At 48.9% G+C, this 23,131-nt stretch overlaps 1 protein-coding gene across 3 annotated transcripts in view; it reads right to left on the bottom strand.

Moving 5' to 3' along the window:
- sec16a (SEC16 homolog A, endoplasmic reticulum export factor) overlaps positions 1 to 23,131 on the bottom strand; it is an 85,202-nt gene that overhangs the window by 44,789 nt on the left and 17,282 nt on the right. For all 3 annotated transcript variants that reach the window (XM_068012054.1, XM_068012057.1, XM_068012055.1), the window contains exons 3-9: positions 15,991 to 16,124; positions 10,466 to 10,563; positions 8,217 to 8,352; positions 5,973 to 6,162; positions 3,241 to 3,412; positions 2,826 to 2,968; positions 1,741 to 1,802 (exon numbers count right to left, since the gene is read on the bottom strand). In XM_068012054.1, coding sequence (XP_067868155.1) covers positions 1,741 to 1,802; positions 2,826 to 2,968; positions 3,241 to 3,412; positions 5,973 to 6,162; positions 8,217 to 8,352; positions 10,466 to 10,563; positions 15,991 to 16,124 — 935 coding nt within the window. The remainder of the gene's footprint in view (positions 1 to 1,740; positions 1,803 to 2,825; positions 2,969 to 3,240; positions 3,413 to 5,972; positions 6,163 to 8,216; positions 8,353 to 10,465; positions 10,564 to 15,990; positions 16,125 to 23,131) is intronic.

The raw sequence follows: 23,131 nt of genomic DNA, 5'->3' as shown, positions 1-23,131 counted from the left end.
ATAGTGAAAACAGCAACAGGGCACAAGATTAGCAGCGCATGGAATTGGAGGCAACCTTGTACATGGGTCAGTAATTAGTGGGGAGGTTGGAGACAGAGCAAGGAGAAAGGGGTCGCTCTGTTTGGTGGGAAGTGACCAGTAATGTTTTCCAGGAATCTATACTGGGACCTCAGCTTTTCATCATATATATAGACTCAGATGAAGGAAGAGAACGTTGGACATTCACATTTGCAGATGACACTAAGTTAGAATGCACAGTAAGTTGTGTAGATGGAGGAGGAGATTACAAAAGGGACAGCAGAAGGGACACTGGAGAAGTGCAGTTATCTTACAGGGCTGTGGGGCTGGAAATTACAGAGATGGGAGGGGTGAGTCTATGGAGGGATTTAAAAACAAGAACGAGGATTTTAAAAATTGAGGCTTTAACTGGGAACCAATGTAGGTCTGCAAGGACAGAGGGTGATGGGTGAAAGGGACTTGGTGCGAATTAGAACACAGCAAGGAATGTGTTGGATGACCCCATGTTTATGGAGGGCAAAACATGGGAGGCTGGCCAGGAATGCATTGGAATAGTCAAGTCCAGAGGTAACAGAGGCATCTTGGTAACCAAGAATGTTGGCCTTTATCTGAAGAGAGCTGGAAAAAAATCATTTCTGGCAGTCCGTAAGAAGTTCAGTACTGAAAAGGGTTGATCTGCACAGTTTCACTTCAGAGCTGAGTGGCTCTGGCAAAACACTTGCCTTGGTCAAACCCCATCTGTAGTAACTGCATTCAGTTCTGGTTACTGCACCTCAGGAAGGATACATGGACCTTGGAGGGGGCTGGTGGGGCAACACACTCACCAGAATATCAAGGATTAAAGGGTTAAATTATACAGCCCTGTTGCAAAAACATAGTTTGTATATCCTTGAGTTTAGAAGGTTGAGGTATGATCTAATTGAGGTATTTTACATGATAAAGGAATGAGACAGTTTCTCTGTATCTACTCTGGTGTTGGAGTCCAGAACAGAGCTAAGCCAGTCAGGGGTAATGTCAGGTAGCACTTCACACACAGGGCAGTGGAAATTCGGAACTCTTTCCCCCTCAAAAAGCTGTTGAGGCTGGAGGTCAAATGAAAATCTCAAGACTAAGATTGGTGGATTTTTATGAGGCAAGAGTGTCAAGGGATACAGCGTGAAGACAGTTAATGGGGTTGAGGTACAGGTCTGGCATCATTTAAATGATTAGAGGAACAGGCTCGCAGGACTAAATGGCGTCCTCTTGAACATGCAGTAATAGAATCAACAATATTTGCATATGCGCATCTGACAAGGGCAGGACATTATGTTTGATTTTGTCTTACATATTAAGAGTGGCATAGTGCAAGACACATCTCATCACGCCTCTCAAGTGCTTTCTTTCTGGGGCTGCGGAAGTTACGTGGACACACTATACCTACATTGAGCCAAAGAGACCAGAGGTCCCAGGTGTAAAGAGAGCATCTTGCTCGGCCACTTCAGGAGGAAGTTAACCAGATTGGTCTGGAGTCATATATAGACCCAGACTGGGTAAAGGATGTCAGGTTTCATTCCCTAATGGACATTAGTGACCCAGTTGGATTTCTACAGCAATTTGACAGCTTCGTGGTCATTTTTTAAACTAAATTCAACTTCTGCGATTTGAAAGTCTGGATTACTGGTCCAGTAACAGAACTGGTACAGGAGTGAACTCTGTGAAGAGGCATAAAGTTAAAAGACTTACTTCACCAGAGGCCCTGGGAATTTCCTCAGCTCCTCTTGCTCAGGCAAGTGCTGCAGTATCATCTGGGAAATGGAACAGTCTATACATCAGCCAAGATAACGAGCAGCTTATAGAATTTTTAAAAAATTAACCAAACCTCTGACCTGATATCAAATACACTGCACATAAACAGTCCGGCCCAACAGGTTTTTGGACTCTTTCCCTCACTATCCTCCAGTCAGGACGGGACGAGACCTTCTAATGACAGATGCTGCATCCCCTCAGGGACCAAATTCCAGCCCGGATCCCTGGACAAAGCTAATAATCAGGAAATGTTGGAAATATTCCAAAGATCAGGCAGCATCCGACAAGCATGTCTTTCTGGGTGTGGCCAGTCAGAGATGAGGTGCAAAAGTGAAAGGGCAACTGCTTGCCATCAGATTGAGGTGAAAGGTTAACCCTTCGCATGGGTTGAGAGGCACAAGTTTAGGCATTTCCTCCTGCACCTCCCACCCTGGGGTTCAGAGATGAAAGATTAAACCCTTTCTCGGGTGCTGGGAATATGCAGAATTTTCTCATTTTATTTCCAATTGTTAACCCTTAACACTGGGATTTAAACATTCACCTCCCATCCGGCAGCATTGCACTTAGCAGCTTCTCTGCAGGGTCTGAGAGCTGGAATAAGCACAACACCCTGCACCAAACCCCAGATAGGTGGTGTGTGGGCAACTCTCCACACGGCCCTCCACCAGAGCTGAACTAAGACCAGTAGCAAAGGAATCCCCCTGGAGTGCTTGCGCCTCACTCATGGGGAAATCAGCTGCTCTGCTCCCCAGAATCTGCCCAGCATTTAAATCTACAGTTCATGACAATGAAAATTCATCCGTGGAAACCAGTGTCTGAACTGCTGTAGTCCACGCTTCCACATCTAACCCTGGTGCTCTTTTAACACATATGTCAGGTAGCTGGATGGGTCTAAGACAGGGGTTCGAGCAGTACTGTGAGCACAGAGCAATATGGAGCAATAACTACAGCAGACATTAAAGCACAGGATTCCTGCCTCCTTGCTGTGTATAATGAACACACAACCCCACTCCCCAAAGTACCTCTAGGCTGTGCATCTCCACCAAGGCAGGCTGTCCTTCTGAAGGGAGGTTGGGCAACACTTTCAACAGCTGCCCTCCAGGACTGAACCGGACACAAAGGTGAGGAACTGTGAATTTCTCTGGGGTCACCGGTCTTGGTGGAGCTAGGGCAAAAAAAAAGCATTGACAAAAAGGAATAAACAAAGTCCTCTATTAAACTGCAGCCTGTTACTCACTCCCAAGTATCTGCTATCCTATATATAAACCCCTTCGAACCCCTCAATTATAGATTACAGCCTGCAACACATTCCTGGGTATCATTCTATAGGTTATCCAAATTTAAAGAGGCCACGCACGGAAAAAAATGGCCACGCGCAACAACTAAATTTTAAAGGGAGCATTGGTGTTAAGTAGCATGCGGTGTAGAGGAACAGACCTTTCTCCACAGGCTGCCAACCTGTTTCGGCCGGGTATCTGTACTGATAATCTGAGTAGCCTGGGTGTACCATGTTTTGTGAGTACTGCCCATAAGTGTAATCGGCATTGGCTGCCTGAGTCGGTGCTTCATAGGGACCGGCCAAGTCCTGCTGACTCCTGTAAATCTGGCTCTACAAAGAAAAAGAAGGTGGGATTAGAGGGCGGGAATAATTGGACCCGAGGGCGCAGACATAATGTAAACTCCATTTTAAAGTCATACATTGTGTCCTTATTTTATACGTTCCCTTTAAAAATTCCTATCGCCAGATTTTAATGGAAACTGTATAGGTAAACACATCACACTGTAATTACACCTGCCTGGCAGACGGGATGGTGCAACACAACCATTGGTGAGAGTGCAATTACAGTGTGGCATGTCTACATACACATGTCTGAGGGCTCTTGTACATTGTTTGCCTTCGTAGTTCACCAGGTGAATGACTGAGAATCACAATTTGATTATAATTTATTCCGAATCTTGCATCTGCGTGCACTTTGTCAACTATTTCTTTCATAAATTCCTATGTTCACATTTATAATGGAAACCATATATGCAAACACATCACACTGTAATTCACACCTGCCTGGCAGAGGGGATGGTGCAACACAACCATTGGTGAGAGTGTAATTACAGTGTGGCATGTTTAAATACACAGTTTCTGTGTATTTAAACTGTGTATTTAAAACTGCATTTTTCCCTATTGGGCATAGAAATTAATCAAAGGGTTTTTTGTGAATCAAAAAACATCATTTTACCTAAAAACCTAAATGTAAAGATCAGCAGCAAAGTTCACAGCTATTGCCCTGGGAGCAATAGGGAACCCCAGTGCTCCTCACCTGCCGAGACCGGGGACCCCAGCGCTTCTCACCTGCCGAGACCGGGGACCCCAGAGCTCCTCACCTGCCGAGACCGGGAACCCCAGTGCTCCTCACCTGCCGAGACCGGGAACCCCAGCGCTCCTCACCTGCCGAGACCGGGAACCCCAGCGCTCCTCACCTGCCGAGACCGGGGACCCCAGCGCTTCTCACCTGCCGAGACCGGGAGCCCCAGAGCTCCTCACCTGCCGAGACCGGGAGCCCCAGCGCTCCTCACCTGCCGAGACCGGGAGCCCCAGCGCTCCTCACCTGCCGAGACCGGGAGCCCCAGCGCTCCTCACCTGCCGAGACCGGGAGCCCCAGCGCTCCTCACCTGCCGAGACCGGGAGCCCCAGCGCTCCTCACCTGCCGAGACCGGGAGCCCCAGAGCTCCTCACCTGCCGAGACCGGGAACCCCAGTGCTCCTCACCTGCCGAGACCGGGAACCCCAGAGCTCCTCACCTGCCGAGACCGGGAACCCCAGAGCTCCTCACCTGCCGAGACCGGGAACCCCAGCGCTCCTCACCTGCCGAGACCGGGAGCCCCAGAGCTCCTCACCTGCCGAGACCGGGAACCCCAGAGCTCCTCACCTGCCGAGACCGGGAACCCCAGCGCTCCTCACCTGCCGAGACCGGGAGCCCCAGAGCTCCTCACCTGCCGAGACCGGGAACCCCAGAGCTCCTCACCTGCCGAGACCGGGAACCCCAGTGCTCCTCACCTGCCGAGACCAGAAGCCCCAGCACTCCTCACCTGCCTAGACCGCGTGCCCCAGCGCTCCTCACCTGCCGACCAGGAGCTGAAGCGCTCCTCACCTGCCGAGACCAGGAGCCCCAGCGCTCCTCACCTGCCGAGACCAGGAGCCCCAGCGCTCCTCACCTGCCGAGACCAGGAGCCCCAGCGCTCCTCACCTGCCGAGACCAGTAGCCCCAGCGCTCCTCACCTGCCGAGACCAGGAGCCCCAGCGCTCCTCACCTGCCGAGACCAGGAGCCCCAGCGCTCCTCACCTGCCGAGACCAGGAGCCCCAGCGCTCCTCACCTGCCGAGACCCGGAGCCCCAGCGCTCCTCACCTGCCGAGACCAGGAGCCCCAGCGCTCCTCACCTGCCGAGACCAGGAGCCCCAGCGCTCCTCACCTGCCGAGACCAGGAGCCCCAGCGCTCCTCACCTGCCGAGACCAGGAGCCCCAGCGCTCCTCACCTGCCGAGACCAGGAGCCCCAGCGCTCCTCACCTGCCGAGACCAGGAGCCCCAGCGCTCCTCACCTGCCGAGACCAGGAGCCCCAGCGCTCCTCACCTGCCGAGACCAGGAGCCCCAGCGCTCCTCACCTGCCGAGACCAGGAGCCCCAGCGCTCCTCACCTGCCGAGACCAGGAGCCCCAGCGCTCCTCACCTGCCGAGACCAGGAGCCCCAGCGCTCCTCACCTGCCGAGACCAGGAGCCCCAGCGCTCCTCACCTGCCGAGACCAGGAGCCCCAGCGCTCCTCACCTGCCGAGACCAGGAGCCCCAGCGCTCCTCAGCTGTCGAGACCAGGAGCCCCAGCGCTCCTCACCTGCCGAGACCAGGAGCCCCAGCGCTCCTCACCTGCCGAGACCAGGAGCCCCAGCGCTCCTCACCTGCCGAGACCAGGAGCCCCAGCGCTCCTCACCTGCCGAGACCGGGCGCCCTAGCGCTCCTCACCTGCCGAGACCAGGAGCCCCAGCGCTCCTCACCTGCCGAGACCGGGCGCCCCAGCGCTCCTCACCTGCCGAGACCGGGCGCCCCAGCGCTCCTCACCTGCCGAGACCGGGCGCCCCAGCGCTCCTCACCTGCCGAGACCGGGCGCCCCAGCGCTCCTCACCTGCTGAGAGCGGGAGCTGAAGCTGCTCCGTCTGCTCCTCACACTGTGTGAGCTCAGCGCGCTGTGAGCGGAATGCTCGCTGTGTGTGCTGCGTCCATCAAACTCGTCAGTGTACGGGTCCTGCCGGCTGCATTCGAAGCTAGAGTCATATCGAGGGCCATACTGCCAGGGGTCCTCAAACCCATTCCGCCTTTTAAACAGAAGGCAACAGGGTTAATGTTTTGTTGAAAGGCAAGAAGCCTTGAAGGAAAATTCTGGATCTCATCACTGCCCCACCCCCTCCCAAAGTCTCTCAGACTGGAAAAGCTCAGGATCAAATCCTGGTCTGTATTAAATTAGTGGATTAGAGCTGAAGTGGTTCCTAGCTGGGACAGAGATCGCATATAAATGATAATATAAATGATAACAGTTAATACATAGTCATTGTGATGCACTGGATTCAATCACCTGAGGGGTTCAGAGAGGAGTTTTAGATATTCCCCTCCCTTTTTTGACCCTGTTCCCCCCCCCCCACTTCCAGGAAAGGGGTAGAGAGGAGGGGGAGAGGAAGTGTCTAGTTGCGATACTCCAGTTGTCGTGAATGTTGGGCAGGGTTGATGGATCAGCTGTTCTCTTCCTGCCCCTTATTTGCTCTGTTGGAGTGGGTGCACAGTGTCGGTCTCAATGTTCCCATTTCCTAACCCAAGGCCAATCAGCCAGGGCTCCTCCTCCAGAGCTGGAAATTGCACAACTGCAGACCTCTGGGGGACAAAATTGGACTTGGCTGCAACGGCATCCATAGTCAAATAGCCTGATGACATTCACCACCCATTGGAAGGACAGGAATATGGGTGAGATAGGAAGCTGCCACCAGCTCAAGTCAGAGCCTGTAGGAGAGGAGGGGAGAATATGGCAAAACAAAACACCTGTTGCACTGCCATCTTCTGAAATCTCACTCTATGCACACGCACCCCCCCACCCCAAGATAACTGACATCTCAATGTTTATCCCTCCCCTAACCCACCATCCCTCCTCGATTGGAGACCAATTCTCCGTCCTCCAGCCAAGGCCACTCTCAGATCCTAGTAGCTAAATTTCGACCATTCGCCACACCCCAGGGAACAGCCACTGCCCTCCCACCCTTGGAAGCCTATTTACCTCACACTGAGCAACGCTGCTCAGATCTGGAAGGAGCTCGGAGCACTGACCTGTATCATACCAGTCCACTAACCACCAGTGAGGCTGGTTCAGAAGTGCTCAAGGCTGATTAAGGGGTGCTCAAAGAGTTCCAACCCTCAGTAACATCCCCCTTACCCGAGAGAGCACTGACCTATGAAATAATCCAGAGCTGGAGCTGAGACACGGAAACGCCACAAAGGGTATGGGGCATGTATCATGTTGAACTGCGTTAACAGGAATTTTGAATTTCTCATTTGGGAGGTGCTGCCCACTTTCCACATTCCCTCCTCACCCCATTACATAGGAACAGGAGGAGGCCACTCAGCCCCTTGAACCTGCTACACCATTCAATTCAATCATGGCTAATCTGTATCAAATTGGCCTTTATAGCCACTCCAGGCATTGCTTCACAAACCACTGACCACCTCCAGGCGCGTATCCATTGTCTCTCGAGATAAGGAGGCCCAAAAGAAAGAAGAAAGAAATCTGTATCATCGATCCACCTTGGTTTCGTAACCCTTAATCCCCTTACTCAACAAAAACCTATCTATCTCAGTTTTGAAAATTTCAATTGACCCCCAGCATCAACAGTTTTTTGGGGATGAAAGTTCCAGATTCCCACTCCCCTTTGTGTGAAGAAGTGCTTCCTGACATCACTCCTGAAAGGCCTGGCTCTAACTTTAAGGTTCTGCCCCTTTATTCTGGACTCCCCCCACCAGAGGAAATAGTTTCTCTCGGTCAACCCTATAAAATCCTTTAATCATCTTGGTTAGATCACCTCAATCTTTCTATAATCAAGAGGATACAAGCAAGTCTGTGCAACCTTTCCTCATAACTTACCCCTTTTAGCCCCTGCATCATTCTGGGATGCACTCCCTCCAAGGCCCACAGAATATGTGCTGAGGCCCATTATCACTCTCTCACTTCCCCAGCACTACCCCTGCCAACACCCACCCCCCCCACCCAATCCTCAAGATAGGGCAACATATCTTAAGAGACACATAGTCGGGACTTAGTGGAGCCATGACTCTAACCTGGCAGAGAAACTGCAGAGCAATGCCCGGTCCCAGAAGGTTTGTTACTCACCTGTCAGCATACAGCTCCCGATAAAGATCCCGTGCTTGGTAAGATCCATAGTACCAGTACGGCACATCGTACTCCCTGTAGTCTCTGTATCGAGTATCATAGACAGCTGGGTCATACCTATCCCAGTGAGTTGAGTCTAGCAACAAAACATAACATAGCAATCACTGACTCACACTGAAAGCTGCATATAGGAAAAGGAAAGGGACAAAGACAGACTTGCATTTCTATAGCACCATTCACAACCTCAGGACATCCTAAAACTCCTCACAGCCAATGAATTACTTTTGAAGTATGGTCACTTTTGTAATTATGGAAAATGGCAGCCAATTTGCACACAGCAAGTTCCCCGAACAGCAATGAAACAATGACCAGATGTGCGTTTTTTCAGTGATGTTGGATAAGGGATAAATAATGGCCAAGACATTTCAAATTATGCTCATACATCCACACGAGAGGAAAGTACAGCAGTATGGGGAGGGAGAAAGCAACAACACAGTCCCACACAACAGCTAAACATCACAACCACATCTGGTTACCACGGGAAACATCATGGTGGTCCGGTATAGAAACTGGCAACATAGCAGAAGGGTCACCAACTGAAGGAGGGGCAATATATTTGATAACAATATTTGAGAACCTTCATTAGAATTGGGATATGGTGGTTGGCCCTACAAAGGAGCTCTCCTGCTTGACTAGGTGGGATATTAAAGGAAATGGGGAACAAGATTAGAATGTGTTGAATGTTAGAGGGCATAGGGAGTGAGAGTGGGATTAGATTGAACGGGATAGTAAAGGGTACAGAGAGTGATGAGGAGAGTGGGATTAGATTGAATGGGATATTAAAGGGTACAGAGAGTGATGAGGAGAGTGGGATTAGATTGAATGGGATATTAAAGGGTACAGAGAGCGATGAGGAGAGTGGGATTAGATTGAATGGGATATTAAAGGGTACAGAGAGTGATGAGGAGAGAGGGACTAGACTGGATGTCTTACAAGAAACAACAGTGGATAAGGATTGATGAGGTGAATGACCTGTTTCTCTGCTGGAATATTCTAAATCCTGTACAAAGTTTTACCTGCAGTATCTTATCTTACTGATGCAGTACAGTTTAAATATTAACCGTTATATCAGTTACAGAACCCAGGTCCTTTCATTAAATAAATCCAGGCATGGTTTGATAAAGTTTGAGGGAGTAAAGCCAATAATGCAGTGTCTCCAGCCATCATACTGTCCAGTGGCCACTCCGAGCGTACAAGCAGAAGTTTGCGAGAAAACCATCCACTCAGGATGACAGAGCAAGCCAACCTGAGCAAGATGTTTAAATAAAAAATGACACCATTGATTGTTACTGTCAAACTTGCTCCGGTTTGAATGGTCTAATCTAGTTTTTATAACTCTTCTCAGGATTCGAGTGATCCTGGCGAAGTTGTCATCCATTATTGCCACAACTGAGTGTCTTCCGCTTCAAAGGGCAGCAAGAATCAACATTGGTGTGGGACTGGAGTCACATAAAGGCTCAGACCAGGTAAGGATGACAGATTTCCTTTACTATAGGTCATCAGTGAACCAGATGGGTTTTTATGGCAAATCCTACAGTTCCACAGTTCTTTTTACCGAACCTACCTTTTTTATTTATAAACTGAATTCAAATTCCCAAACTGCCATGGTAGGATTTGAACTCGTGTTCCCTGGAGGATTAGTCCAGTAACAATCACTAAAGTGCACTATACTTCCAGACAAGCACAACCCCTGCTACAATGAGAACAGGAAAAGGACATTACACCCAATAGGCTCACCATTTCTTTGATCTCATGCTGAGCGAGGAATGTGCTGTCACTCTTGCCTGAGCCAGAGATCATGAGTTTGATCCTGATTCCAGGACCCGAATCTCTAACCTAGACTGACAGTGCTGCACAATACTGAGGTGCTGTCCTTCACAAGGGATATTAAACCAAGCTCCTGTCTGGTGCCTTGGGTAAATGTCATAGATCTCAGGACAATGGGTCCACAACAGAAGCAGCACCGGATCAGGGTGATCCTGGTGCCCCTCCATGCTTAATGTCTAGCCTCAGCCATGAAGCACATCGTGCTGGTCAGCCAATGCTTGTGGAACCTGAATCTCAGTAAAAGATTTTGCAGGGATTTAACACTCCTCGAACTTACTGGACATTTCACTTAAGTGACCATTGCCAAGTGTAACCGCAACAGCTCTCCAGAAGGAGATAACAGAGAAGTGATCCTTTCTTACCTCTGTACTGATATTGCCCATTGTAATAATCTGCATAGTAACTAGCATAGCCCTCTCGTCCACCTCTTCCACCATAAGGGTCTTCAATACAACCTTGCCTGAGGAGATCACCAAACAGAAGGTAGGAGTGAAAATTTTGCTGAAGGTTCTCACTTGCTGTCAGTTCATGTTGAAGGTTGGAATAACAACTGCAAATCAGGCACCACCCACCCATGCAGCCTGACCAGCCTTGGGTACAGCGACAACCCACCCATTGCCACAATATCACACAGAATAACAAACAGAGGGGCGGCACAGTGGCGCAGTGGTTAGCACCGCAGCCTCACAGCTCCGGGGACCCGGGTTCGATTCTGGGTACTGCCTGTGCGGAGTTTGCAAGTTCTCCCTGTGTCTGCGTGGGTTTTCGCCGGGTGCTCCGGTTTCCTCCCACATCCAAAGACTTGCAGGCGATAGGTAAATTAGCCGTTGTAAATTGCCCCTAGTGTAGGGAGGTGATAGGGAATGTGGAATTACTGTAGGGTTAATATAAATGGCTGGTTGTTGGTCAGCACAGACTCGGTGGGCCGAAGGGCCCGTTTCAGTGCTGTATCTCTAAATATAAAAAATAAAATAAAATACTCGAGGGTCTAAGAGGAATGGTGAACAGTCTAGACCCATCTACTTCATACAAAGGGAGCAGAATGAATGGAATGGACTGCCCAGAGATACAGTGGAGGTATATTCAAAATAGAGATAGGAAGTAAAAACAAAATGTGCTGGAAAATACTCAGCAGATCTGGCAGCATCTGTGGAGAGAGAAGGAAAGTTAATGTTTCAGGTCAGTGACCTTTCATCAGAACCGGCAAAGGTTAGAAATGTAATTGGTTTTAAGCAAATAAAAATTGGGGGTGTGGCAAAAGAGAATAAAAAGGAAGGTGTTGATAGGACAGAGGGTCACAGAGAATAACTGACAAGGAGGTCATGGGGCAAAGGCAAAGAGCGTGTTAATAGTGTGGTGAAAGACAAAGTGTTAGTGCAGAGAGGGTATTAAATGACAGAATGAAAGTCCTAGCCAAAAGCACAAACATGAAAGAAAACAGTGGGCAGGCACATGGTAAAAAAAAATTGAATAATGGAACAAACTAAAATAAAATTTAAAAAAGCAAAGTAAAACGAAAAGTGCAAAAGTGGGGCGGGGGGAGGGGCGGCAGTCATGCTCTGAATGACTGGCCTCACCTTTTTTATTTTTAGTTGTACTTTTTTTAAAATTTTATTTTAGTTTGTTTCAGAATTCAATTTTTTTTTGCCATGTGCCTGCCCACTGTTTTCTTTCATGTTTGTGCTTTTGGCTAGGACTTTCATTATTCTGTCATTTAACACTCTCTCTGCACTAACGCTTTGTCTTTCACCACACTATTAACACGCTCTTTGCCTTTGCCCCATGACCTCCTTGTCAGTTATTCTCTGTGACCCTCTGTCCTATCAACACCTTCCTTTTTATTCTCTTTTGCCACACCCCCACTTTTTAGTTGCTTAAAACCTATTACATTTCTAACCTTTGCCGGTTCTGATGAAAGGTCACTGACCTGAAACATTAACTTTCCTTCTCTCTCCACAGATGCTGCCAGACCTGCTGAGTGTTTTCCAGCACATTTTGTTTTTATTTCAGATTTCCAGCATCTGCAGTATTTTGCTTCTATCATGGAGAAAGTATTTTGGTATTTTAGCAGAATGAGAACATACATAGGAAATACGAGCAGGAGTAGGCCATTCGGCCCCTCGAGCCTGCTCCACCATTCAACTAGATCATGGCTGTTCTACCTCAATGCCATTTCCCCCACACTATCCCATATCCCTTGCTATCTTTAATAACTAGAAATCTATCGATCTCTGTCTTGAACATACTTAATGACTGAGCCTCCACAGCCCTCTGGGGTAGAGAATTCCACAGATTCCACCCTGAGGGAAGAAATTCTCCCTCATCTCAGTCCTAAACAGCCTACCTCTTATTCTGAGACTGTGTCCCCTAGTTCTAGACCAATATAGCCAGGGCCAACATCCTTCCTGCACCTACCCTGTCGAGCCCTGTAAGAATTTCAATGAGATCACCTCTCATTCTTCTAAACACTAGAGAATATATAGGCCCAGCCTCCTCAGTCTCTCCTCATAGGACAATCCCACCATCCCAGGAATCAGTCTGGTGAACTTTCATTGCACTCCCTCTGTGACAGAACAGTGATACTAAGGGGATGTGGGCAAGTACATGCATGAGAGTATAGGGTAGGACCAAGGGCTATGAGAGAGAAGGGGGTGGCGGAGAGTGTACAGGAGAGGGGCGCAGGTGTAGCAGGGCAGGCAAGATGCCAGAGTTCACTTATGATAAGCCAATGGTAGGGAGAAAATAACCACACTAACCAGGCTTCCCACTCACTATCCTGGGAAGCGTGTCTGGGATTTGGCCGATGTGATGCTGTGGTCACACCATACCCCACCCCCCACAACAGTCAAATAGAACGCCAGCATGCACAGAACAAGTACTCGGGTGAGGGAGCGGATGGTGCACTGGGACTACAGCCTAGCCAGAAGGCAACGCCTTCAGGAGGAGATAAATTTAGGAGAAAATTTTAATTTTTAGACAGAGACAGTAGTGCTGCTGCACCATTAATGCGGACAAGGATCTTAAATCTCAACTCCGCTCCCAATTTCCTCACCTCACTCCTTCAGAGATTTCAGTGAGAACGCTTTAAGGAAAATTAAGGCTAAATATCAACAAAGCACCTACAGGCCTTTCTAACCCCAAGAGTGAGATTAAACTAACAGCAGGTTTGTGAATGAACACACCAGCTTGTGCAGCAATGAGAAGCTGCTTTAACAGCTTCCACCCTGGGCCGGTGTTGCATTCGCTCACCTGCCAAACAGCAATGTTAGTGGGAGGGCTAACACCAAACTCACCTCCATCCCCAGCAAAGCTTTGGGGTGTTTGGAGGGGGAGGGTGGGGTGATGAGTACCAGTAAGAGCCAGCGTTCCTGCTCCTGATTCCTCTCCAGGGATTCATGCTGAAAGGCATCACTGGCAAGGCCAGCCTTTATTGCTCATCCCTAATTGAGAAAGTGGTGGTGAGCCGCCTTCTTAAACCACTGCAGTCTGTGTGACAGTGCTGAGGGAATTCCAGAATTCTGATCCAGCAACAGCGAAGGGAATTAAAGAGAAAGGACAAGGCAGTAGAGAAGGGTAACAATATGGGTAATGATATCCAGAGTGCGGCAGGAAGGGACAGAGCGCATAAATGGAAGAGTGCACCAGCAGATAAGGCAAGAGTTTGCAAGAATGGTAAAAAGACAGAATTAAAGGCTCTGTATCTGAATGCGCGCAGCATTCGTAACAAAACGGATGAATCGTTAGCACAAACAGAAATAAATATGTATGACCTGATAGCCATTTCAGAGTGTGCTGGAGGCAGGTTCAATCAAGGCATTCAAAAGGGAATTAGTTATTGGAAAAGGAAGAATGTGCAGCGTTATGGGGAGAAGGCGGGGGAATGGTACTAGGTGAATTGCTCATTTGGAGAGCTGGTGCAGACATGATGGGCCAAATGTGCTGTAATAATTCTTTGATTAAACTTAAATAAAGACAATTACAAAGGTATGAAAACAGAGTTCACTATAGTGAATGGGGAAAATAGGTTAAAAGGTAGAACAGTAGAGAAGCAATGGCAGACATTTAAGGAGATATTTCATAACTCGCAAAGATATATCCCATTGAGAAAGAAAAATTTGGAGAATAATGCACCACTCATGGCTAACTAAGGAAGTTAAGGATAGTATCAAATTGAAAGAAAAAGCGTATAATACAGCGAAGATTAGTGGCAGGTCAGAAGATTGGACAGATTTTAGAAACCAGCAAAGAATGACTAAAAAAAAAGGAGAAATTAGAGTATGGGAGAAAGCTAGCTAGAAATAGAAGATATATTAAGAGTTTCTACAAGTATTTAAAAAGAAAAAGAGTAACTAAAGTGAGCATTGGTCCCTCAGAGGGCAAGACTGGGGAATTAATCACGGGCAATAAGCAAATGGCGGAAGCACTGAACAGATATTTTGTGTCTGTCTTCACAGTAGAAGATACAAAAACCATCCCAAGAATACTTGAAAATCAAGAGGTAAAAGTGAGACAGGAATTTAAATGAATCACAATCACTAGGGAAAACACACTGGGAAAACTATTAGAACTAAAGGCTGACAGGTCCCCTCGACCTGATGGCTTGCATCCTATGGTTTTATAAAAAGTCGCTACAGAGATAGTAGATGCAATGGTTGCGATCTTCCAAAATTCCCTAGATTCTGTAAAATTGCAAATGTAACTCCTCTATTCAAGAAGAGGGAGACAGAAAGCCGGAAACTATAGGCTATCTGTCATAGGGAAAATGCTAGAATCCATTATTGAGGTAATAGCAGGACATTTAGAAAATCATAATACAATCAGGTAGAACCAACATGGTTTTGTGAAAGGGAAATCGTGTTTGACTAATTTATTAGAGTTCTTTGAGGAAGTAACAAACAAGGTGGATAAGTGGGAACCTGTAGATGAAGCGTACTTGGATTTCCAAAAGGCATTCGATAAAGTGCCACATCAAAGGTTACTACACAAGATAACAGCCCATGGTACAGGGGGTAACATATTAGAATGGATAGACGATTGGTTAGCTAACAGGAAGCAGACAGTAGGCATAAATGGGTCGTTTTCAGATTGGCAAGCTGTAACTAATGGAGTGCCACAGGGATTGGTGCTGGGGCCTCAACTGTTTACAATCTATATCACTGACTTGGATAAGGGACCAAAGGTATGGTGGCTAAATTTGCTAATGACACAAAGATAGGAAGGAAAGCTGTCAAGAGGACATAAAGGGATTTAGATAGGTTAAGCGAGTAGACAAAAATGTGGCAGATAGAGCATAATGTGGGAAAATGTGAACTTGTCCACTTTCGCAGGAATAATATTAAAGCTGTATACTAATTAAATGGAGAGGAATTGCAGAACGTGGTACAGAGGGATCCGGGTGTCCTGGTACGTGAATCACAAAAGGTTAGTATGCAGGTACAGCAGGTGATTAGGAAGGCAAATGGAATGTTGGTGTTTATTTCAAGGGGAATCGAGAATAAAAGTAGGGAAGTTTTACTGCAGCTGTACAGGACCTTGGTAAGACCACATCTGGAGTACTGTGTAGTTTTGGTCTCCTTATTTGAAAAAGGATACAATTGCGTTAGCAGTTCAGAGAAGGCTCACTCGACTAATTCCTGAGATGAGTCATTGGAGTTTAGAATGAGGGGTGATCTTATTGAAACATACAAAACCCTGAGGGGACTTGATAAGAGTGTATACCAGGAGGATGTTTCCTCTTGTGGGGGGAGACTAGAACTAGGGGACACAGTTTAAGAATAAGAGGTCTCTCTTTTAAGACGGAGATGAGGAGAAATCTTTTCTCTCAAAGGGTCGTTAGTCTGTGGAATTCTCATCCCCAGAAAGCAGTGGAGTTTATGGAGTAACGTACCTGGAAGATGGTCTGTTGGAGGACTGACTCGCTCTCGAGCTGGGCCGACTGGTCTTCTCCCTCTCCGGCTCCTTGTGACCCACGTTGTTGACATCATACCTGGCATATCGGACGTAACGCCGGTACGCATCATCCTGAAGAAATGAGCATTAGTTAACACCTGGATCACCGGTAATCAAACATTACCGGCTTCAACCAGTTGAGTGCCCTGGCCAATATTCACCCTTCAACCAACATCACAAACAAATTAACTGGTCACAACCGCCCTGCTGTCTGTAGGATCTTTCTGTGTGCAAATCGGATGCCCCGTTTCCTACATTACAACAGTAACTACACTCAAAACGTAGTTCACTGGCTGTAAAGCACTTTGGTGTGTCCTGAGGTCACGAACGACACTATATAAATGTAAGCTCTCCCTTTTCTATTGGTTACCTAAATGAATCAGACTGTAACAACGGTTATAATCTGCAAAGAATTCTCCCAGACCAACTTTCTCGCTCCACCCACTCCTGAAAGTGCTGATTCCCAGTGAATCGGGCGCCATACATGGTCAGTCACGGGCTCACTGACCTGAAACCAAGAACTACAGTGGGTTCTTTATCCCCCCACACCCAGGTACACTGAGGCCAATTTCAAGACACCCTGACCATTGCTATGACTGAGGTCAGTTGACTCAGCACAGGCCAGGGATTGAACCTGGGACTTTCCTTGCTCCGTACAGCTCAGCTATACATCTTCCCCAACATAGCTCTCAAGGAACCTTATTCTAATGTGCTTCCACTGATAAAAACACACATAGAGGCTGCATCAGCATTTATGCATGCAGTTCCTATCGGAACACTTGCTGAATAACATGCCTCAGGAGATCTCCACCTAACCCCTGAGGACAGCTGAACATGAAGTACTGTACACACTCATTGTTCCAGCTAATGGTGATGAGCCACCTTCTTGAATATAACTGAGTGGCTTGCTAGGCCATTTCAGAGGCAGTTAAGAGTCAACCACATTGCTGTGGGTCTGGAGTCACATGTAGGCCAGACCAGGTAAGGACGGCAGATTTCCTTCCCTAAAGGGCATTAGTGAACCAGAGGGGTTTTATGACAATGTCATGAGACTAGCTTTTTATTCCAGATTTATTTAAGTAATTAAATGTACATTCCCCAGTACCTCTGGTGGGATTTGAACTCCTGTCTCTAGATTACTAATCCAGTAACATAACCACGATTCTCCCACACCCTGATAGAATAATACTGTGTGTTACTGAATGGAACACTCCTGGAGATACTACATAAAATACAGGAACTGATTGAATAGGCTGGGGCTCTATTCTCTAGAAAAGAGAAGGCTGAGGAGTGACCTGATTGAGGTCTTTAAAATTAGAAAAGATTTGATAGGGTCAACATAGAGATGTTTGCACTTGAGATGGAGACCAGAACCAGGGGCCATTAATTTAAGACAATCACTAATAAATCTGAAAGGGGATTCAAGAGAAACCTCTTTACCCTGAGTGTGGTGGAACTCGCTACCACAGTGGGTGATTGAGGTAAATAGTATAGTATAGTCCTGGTAGGCGAGAGTGACTGCCCTTGACATCAAGGCAGCATGGCACCAAGGAGCTCTAGCAAAACTGGAGTCAATGGGAATCGGGGGGAAACTCTCCGCTGGTTGGAGTCATATCTAGCACAAAGGAAGATGGCTGTGGTTGCTGGAGATCAATCATCTCAGTCCCAGGACATCACTGCAGGAGTTCCTCAGGGTTGTGTCCTGGCACAACCATCTTCAGCTACTTCATCAATGACCTTCCCTCCATCATAAGGTCAGAAGTGGGGATGTTTGTTGATGATTGCACAATGTTCAGCACCATTCACAACTCCTCAGATACTGAAGCAGCCCATGTTCAGATGCGGTAAGACCTGGACAACACCCAGGCTTGGGCTGATAAGTGGCAAGTAACATTCGCACCACACAAGTGCCAGGCAATGACTATCTCAAACAAGACAGAATTTTACCACCTCTCCTTGATGTTCAAGGCACTACCATTGCTGACTCCCCCACTATCAACAACCTGGGGGTCACCATTAACCAGAAACTGACCTGGACCAGCCACATACATACTTTGGCTACAAAAGCAGGTCAGAGGCTGGGAATTCTGTGGCGAGTAACTCAGCTCCTGACTCCCAATGCCTGTCCACCATCTACAAGGCACAAGTCAGGAGTGTGATGGAATATCCTCCACTTGCCTGGATGGGTGCAGCTCCAACACTCAAGAAGCTCGACACCATCCAGCACAAAGCAGCGTGCTTGATTGGCACCCCACCTTCAACATTCACCCCCTCCACCATTGTCGCACAGTGGCAGGAGTGTGTGCCATCTACAAGATGCACTGCAGCAACTCACCAAGGCTCCTTTGACAGTATCTTCCAAACCCACAACCTCTACCACCTAGAAGGACAAGGGCAACAGAAGCATGGGAACACAAATACCTACAAGTTCCCCTCCAAGTCACACACCATCCTGACTTGGAACTATATCGGCTGTTCCTTTACTGTCGCTAGGCCAAAATCCTGGAACTCCCTTCCTAACAGAGTGTGGGTGTACCTACACCTCAAGGACTGCAGCAGTTCAAGAAGGAAGCTCACCACCACCTTCTCAAGGGCAATTAGGGATGGGCAATAAATGCTGGCCTAGCCAGCGACGCCCACATTCCTGAACAAATAAAAAAAATACATTTAAGGGGAAGCTGGATAAACATGCGGGAGAAAGGAAAAGAAGGATATGCTGACAGGGTGAGGTGAAGTAGGGTGCAGCATAAACACCAATTTGGAGCAGTTGGGTATTATCTATTTATAGATACAGCACTGAAACAGGCCCTTCGGCCCACCGAGTCTGTGCCGACCATCAACCACCCATTTATACTAATCCTACATTAATCCCATATTCCTACCACATCCCCACCTTCCCTCAATTCCCCTACCACCTACCTATACTAGGGGCAATTTATAATGGCCAATTTACCTATCAACCCGCAAGTCTTTGGCAGTGGGAGGAAACCGGAGCACCCGGAGGAAACCCACGCGGTCACAGGGAGAAATTGCAAACTCCGCACAGGTAGTACCCAGAATTGAACCCGGGTCGCTGCAGCTGTGAGGCTGCGGTGCTAACCACTGTGCCACTATGCCGCCCTAATGGCAAGATTTCCCCCTCTCCAAGGAGAATGTGTGGTTAAAGGCTGCGATTGTGGCACAGTATCTGGCTGGGCTTGATAAGACCTGACACTCTTTTCTGGCAGCCTTCCTGTAAAGATTAATTCTCCATCACCTTTTTTTTTCCAATATGTGAGGGAATTTTGTGCTCAGAATAAGGGACAACCATGCTGAGGAGTAAAAGCTTAAACCAATCCCTCAGTGCCAGCATCAAGCACTCTTGGAAAGGGATAAATTCACTGTCCCCATCAAACACTCCCAGGGCAGGTACAACACGGGGTTAGATACAGAGTAAAGCTCACTCTACACTGTAAAAAAAAATAAAAACGGGGTTAGATACAGAGTAAAGCTCCCTCTACACTCTCCCCATCAAACACTCCCAGGACAGGTACAGCACGGGATTGGCTGGGCAATTTGGAGCACTTCCTATATGCGAATAGTCAAACCAGCTGCACCTGAGCAGGCTGAGAGCGCTGCAACTGGAGAAAGCTGCATTTACTGCTTCAACTGTGCAACTGTTGTACTTCTTACAAGGACAAAGGAGAACTGCAAGTCATTTTGGAGAGGTGGGTGTTGGAGCACCAGGGAACTTTTTGTTGTTTGGACTGTTGGGGGTGGGAGGAGGTGCCCGAAGATCCAGGGGTGGGTCTGCCAAATTCTATCGGGAGCCCCTGTATTTGCTCGTGTTTATCTTCCATCCTGCACAAAGGGTACTCCCTCCCCACCCCCAACTGTGTGGCTCAGGACGGCTGGAGCTGCCCGGCTGAAGAAAGTCTTCAGTCTTTACAGAACAGAGGAAAAGGAGAGAACCGGGCGGCTTTAACCGACCCAGGCGATGAACCCTCCCCTAACTGGAAGACAGGACTGTGAACTCTGGAGTAAGGTGCTCCAACTACCGAACCACAGCAACATCCTCGCAGCTCATCGCTCCCTTCAAACGGCTGTCTATTCTCTCCTCATCCTTTGCACCTCTGTTCTCCTCTACCCCCACCCCTCCCATCATATTGCTTTAGTTTAAAAACTGTTAGTTTATTTCTTAAGGGTGAGCGTGGCTCTGCGACCCCATGGCAAGTCCATCTTCACCGGTGGCGGGGTTTTCTCGCACGTATGCTGCTGCGGCTACTGCAGCTGTTGCCCCGTCACCATTTGCACTAATAATATCAAAGCATGGGGTCAAAAGCTACGTCCATTCGAACATGACGATAGAGGTATGTGTTAAGGCAATGGCCGAGGTTGTCGGCCCTTCGGCCATTGTTGCAGCCTCTAAAATGCACGGGAAGGCAGTGTTTTTCCTGAAGACCGAGCAGGCGGTGTCCCTGGCTCTGAACAAGGGGCTCACCGTGGGCGGGACCTTTCTGCCAGTGGACCCCCTGGAGGCCACTGCACAACAAATCATTGTCAAATGTCTCACCCTTCATTCCTGGTGAGCTCCGCCTTCCCCACTTGCACCACCTGGGGGAAGTAAAGACGGGGCTCACCCCAGTCCCGCTCGGTCTTCGGGAGAACAGCCTCTGGCATGTGCACTCCTTCCGCCGCCAGCTATTTATTCAGCTGGCGCAGGTCGGCGGCACAAAGGGCCATTTCAATGTAGAGTTCCAGGGGACGGCCTACTGCATCTTCTGGACCTTGGACGGGGCACGGTGCCATGTCTGCAAGGGGGTGGGGCATCTTCTTAAGAACTGCCCCAACATTCCAATGACAACTCCACCACGGCAGCCCAGGGTGGCACCGCTGCACCTCCTCCCACCCCCCCTACACCTCCACTAGATACCGTTCAATCAGTGCCGGAGGCTGTGGTTTTCACGGCCTCCAGCGGGGAGGGGGGATGCCCGTCCAAGTAGAAGGAAGGCACGGAGGAAAAATAAACATCAAAAGGCACGTCCCCTGGACACCGTGACACAACCCGAGACTGAGCTCAGCCCAAGGCCCGCTCCAAGGGAATCCACCTGCCACAGGGCGTGGCTCAGGCCCAGGTTGACCAAGCAAATGGTGAGTGCGGAGGCAGACACCCCTGATGACATGGAGCTCTCTGAGCCTCCACGCCCCTCCCGAAATAAGAAGAGACGTCCCTCCTCTAAAGAAGGCCCTGAACCACGGGGTCCGTCTCCTGGCGTGGGTCCTCAGCCTCCCCCTGCCACCAGCACGATCAGGGCCTCGAGCCCCTCAGAACAGAGGTGGGGGAAATGCCCGTGATCTTGTCAACTCCTGAGGTGGGGGGCCCGCCCTTGGTAGGGGAATCTGTGGACCCCACGGGAGAAATCATTCCTTTGGCCGATGGGTTGGGTGTCCTGGGTGAGAGCGAGACCTGTGAGGGGCTTCCCTCCCAACAGCCTGACGCTGCCACACCGGATGTACCCGACCCAGAGGCCAATCTGTGTAATTCCCTGTCTGCTGGTCCTGTGGGCGCTGACGGGACGGGAGATGGCCTCCTCGCTCCACCTCAGATTCCAGCTCCGGCTGAATTTGCGGAATCGGGCACTTCCATCTCCCCTGGACCACTCATTGGCCTGGACACGGAGGTGGAGAGGGGTCCTAAAGCGCTGGCGCCCACAGGCTCCAGTTCCATTCCAGAACGCAGAGAGGACTCCTTCGCCATCGATTCTGGGGGTCGGGTCGCGACGGAGGCAGGACCAGCTGGCATGGCTAGGACATCCACCCCACTGTGTGGGGTGGGTGTGTTGGCCACTGGCGGTGATGACCCGGAGGAGGATGGGGACACTCGTGTGGGGCACTGAGGACGACCTTGAGGTGGTGGAGTCCCTCGTGCCTCCCACCGAGTCTCCTCTGATCCCCACAGCAGAACTCCGGGATTTCCTCGCGGCATGCAGGGGTTGCCGCAATGAAGTTCAGCTGGCCTTCGGCCGTTGGTCGAGTCTGGCGCTGATCATCCAGTCCGTCCATCCCGCCCTCAAGAAAGCGGGCAAGGGCGCGGGCATGAAACTGGTTGAGAGGTGCTGATTTAATGCGTTCCTCAATGGGTTGCTGGGGGAGTGGAAGGCCAGGTGCACTTAAAAGGTGCACTCCATCTTAAAAAGGTGACTGTTTATTTTGAAACTGTGCCCCCTTGTTCAAGATTCCCCAACAAGGGAAAACATCCTCTCAGCATCTATCCTCAAAATCTTATATGTTTCAATAAGATCACCTCTCATTCTTCTGAACTCCAATTAGTAAAGGCCCAATCTGCAAAACCTTTCCACATAACAAAACCCCTTCATCCCAGGAATCTGCCTAGCAAACCTACTCTGAACTGCTTCTAAAGCTTCTATATCTCTACTTAAGTAAGGAGACCAAAACTGTACGCAGCACTCTCGGTGCAATCTGACCAATTCCCTGTACAGCTGTACCAAGACTTCCCTACATTTATATTCCATCCCCCTCGCATTAAAGGCAAACTTTCCATTTGCCTTCCTAATTATCTGCTGTATCTGCATGCTCATTTTTTGTGATTCATGCACAAGGACACCCAGTTCCCTCTGTACCGCAGCATTCTGTAGTCTCTCTCCATCCCATCCACAAACACTCACTCCCTCCACCGATGCACATTGGCAGCAGCGTGTACCATCTACAAGATGCACTGCAGCAACTCACCAAGGCTCCGTAGACAGCATCTTCCAAACCCCTGACCTCCGCCAACTAGAAGGACAAGGGCAGCAAATGCATGGGAAAACCACCACCTGCAAGTTCCTCTCCAAGTCACACACCATCCTGACTTGGAACTATATCGCCGTTCCTTCACTGTCGCTGGGGCAAAATTCTGGAACTCCCTTCCAAACAGCACTGTAGCTATACCTACCCCACACAGACTGCAGTGGTTGAAGAAGGCAGCTCACCGCCACCTTCTCAAGGGCAATTAGGGATGGGCAATAAATGTTGGCCCAGCCAGCAATGCCCACATCCCTGGGGCAAATAATATTTTTTTTTTTTAAGATATTCTGCTT

Source organism: Heterodontus francisci, chromosome 32 (genome assembly GCF_036365525.1).
Source record: "Heterodontus francisci isolate sHetFra1 chromosome 32, sHetFra1.hap1, whole genome shotgun sequence".
NCBI classification, from domain to species: Eukaryota; Metazoa; Chordata; class Chondrichthyes; order Heterodontiformes; family Heterodontidae; genus Heterodontus; species Heterodontus francisci.
This window is presented reverse-complemented; position numbering and strand designations above follow the sequence as displayed.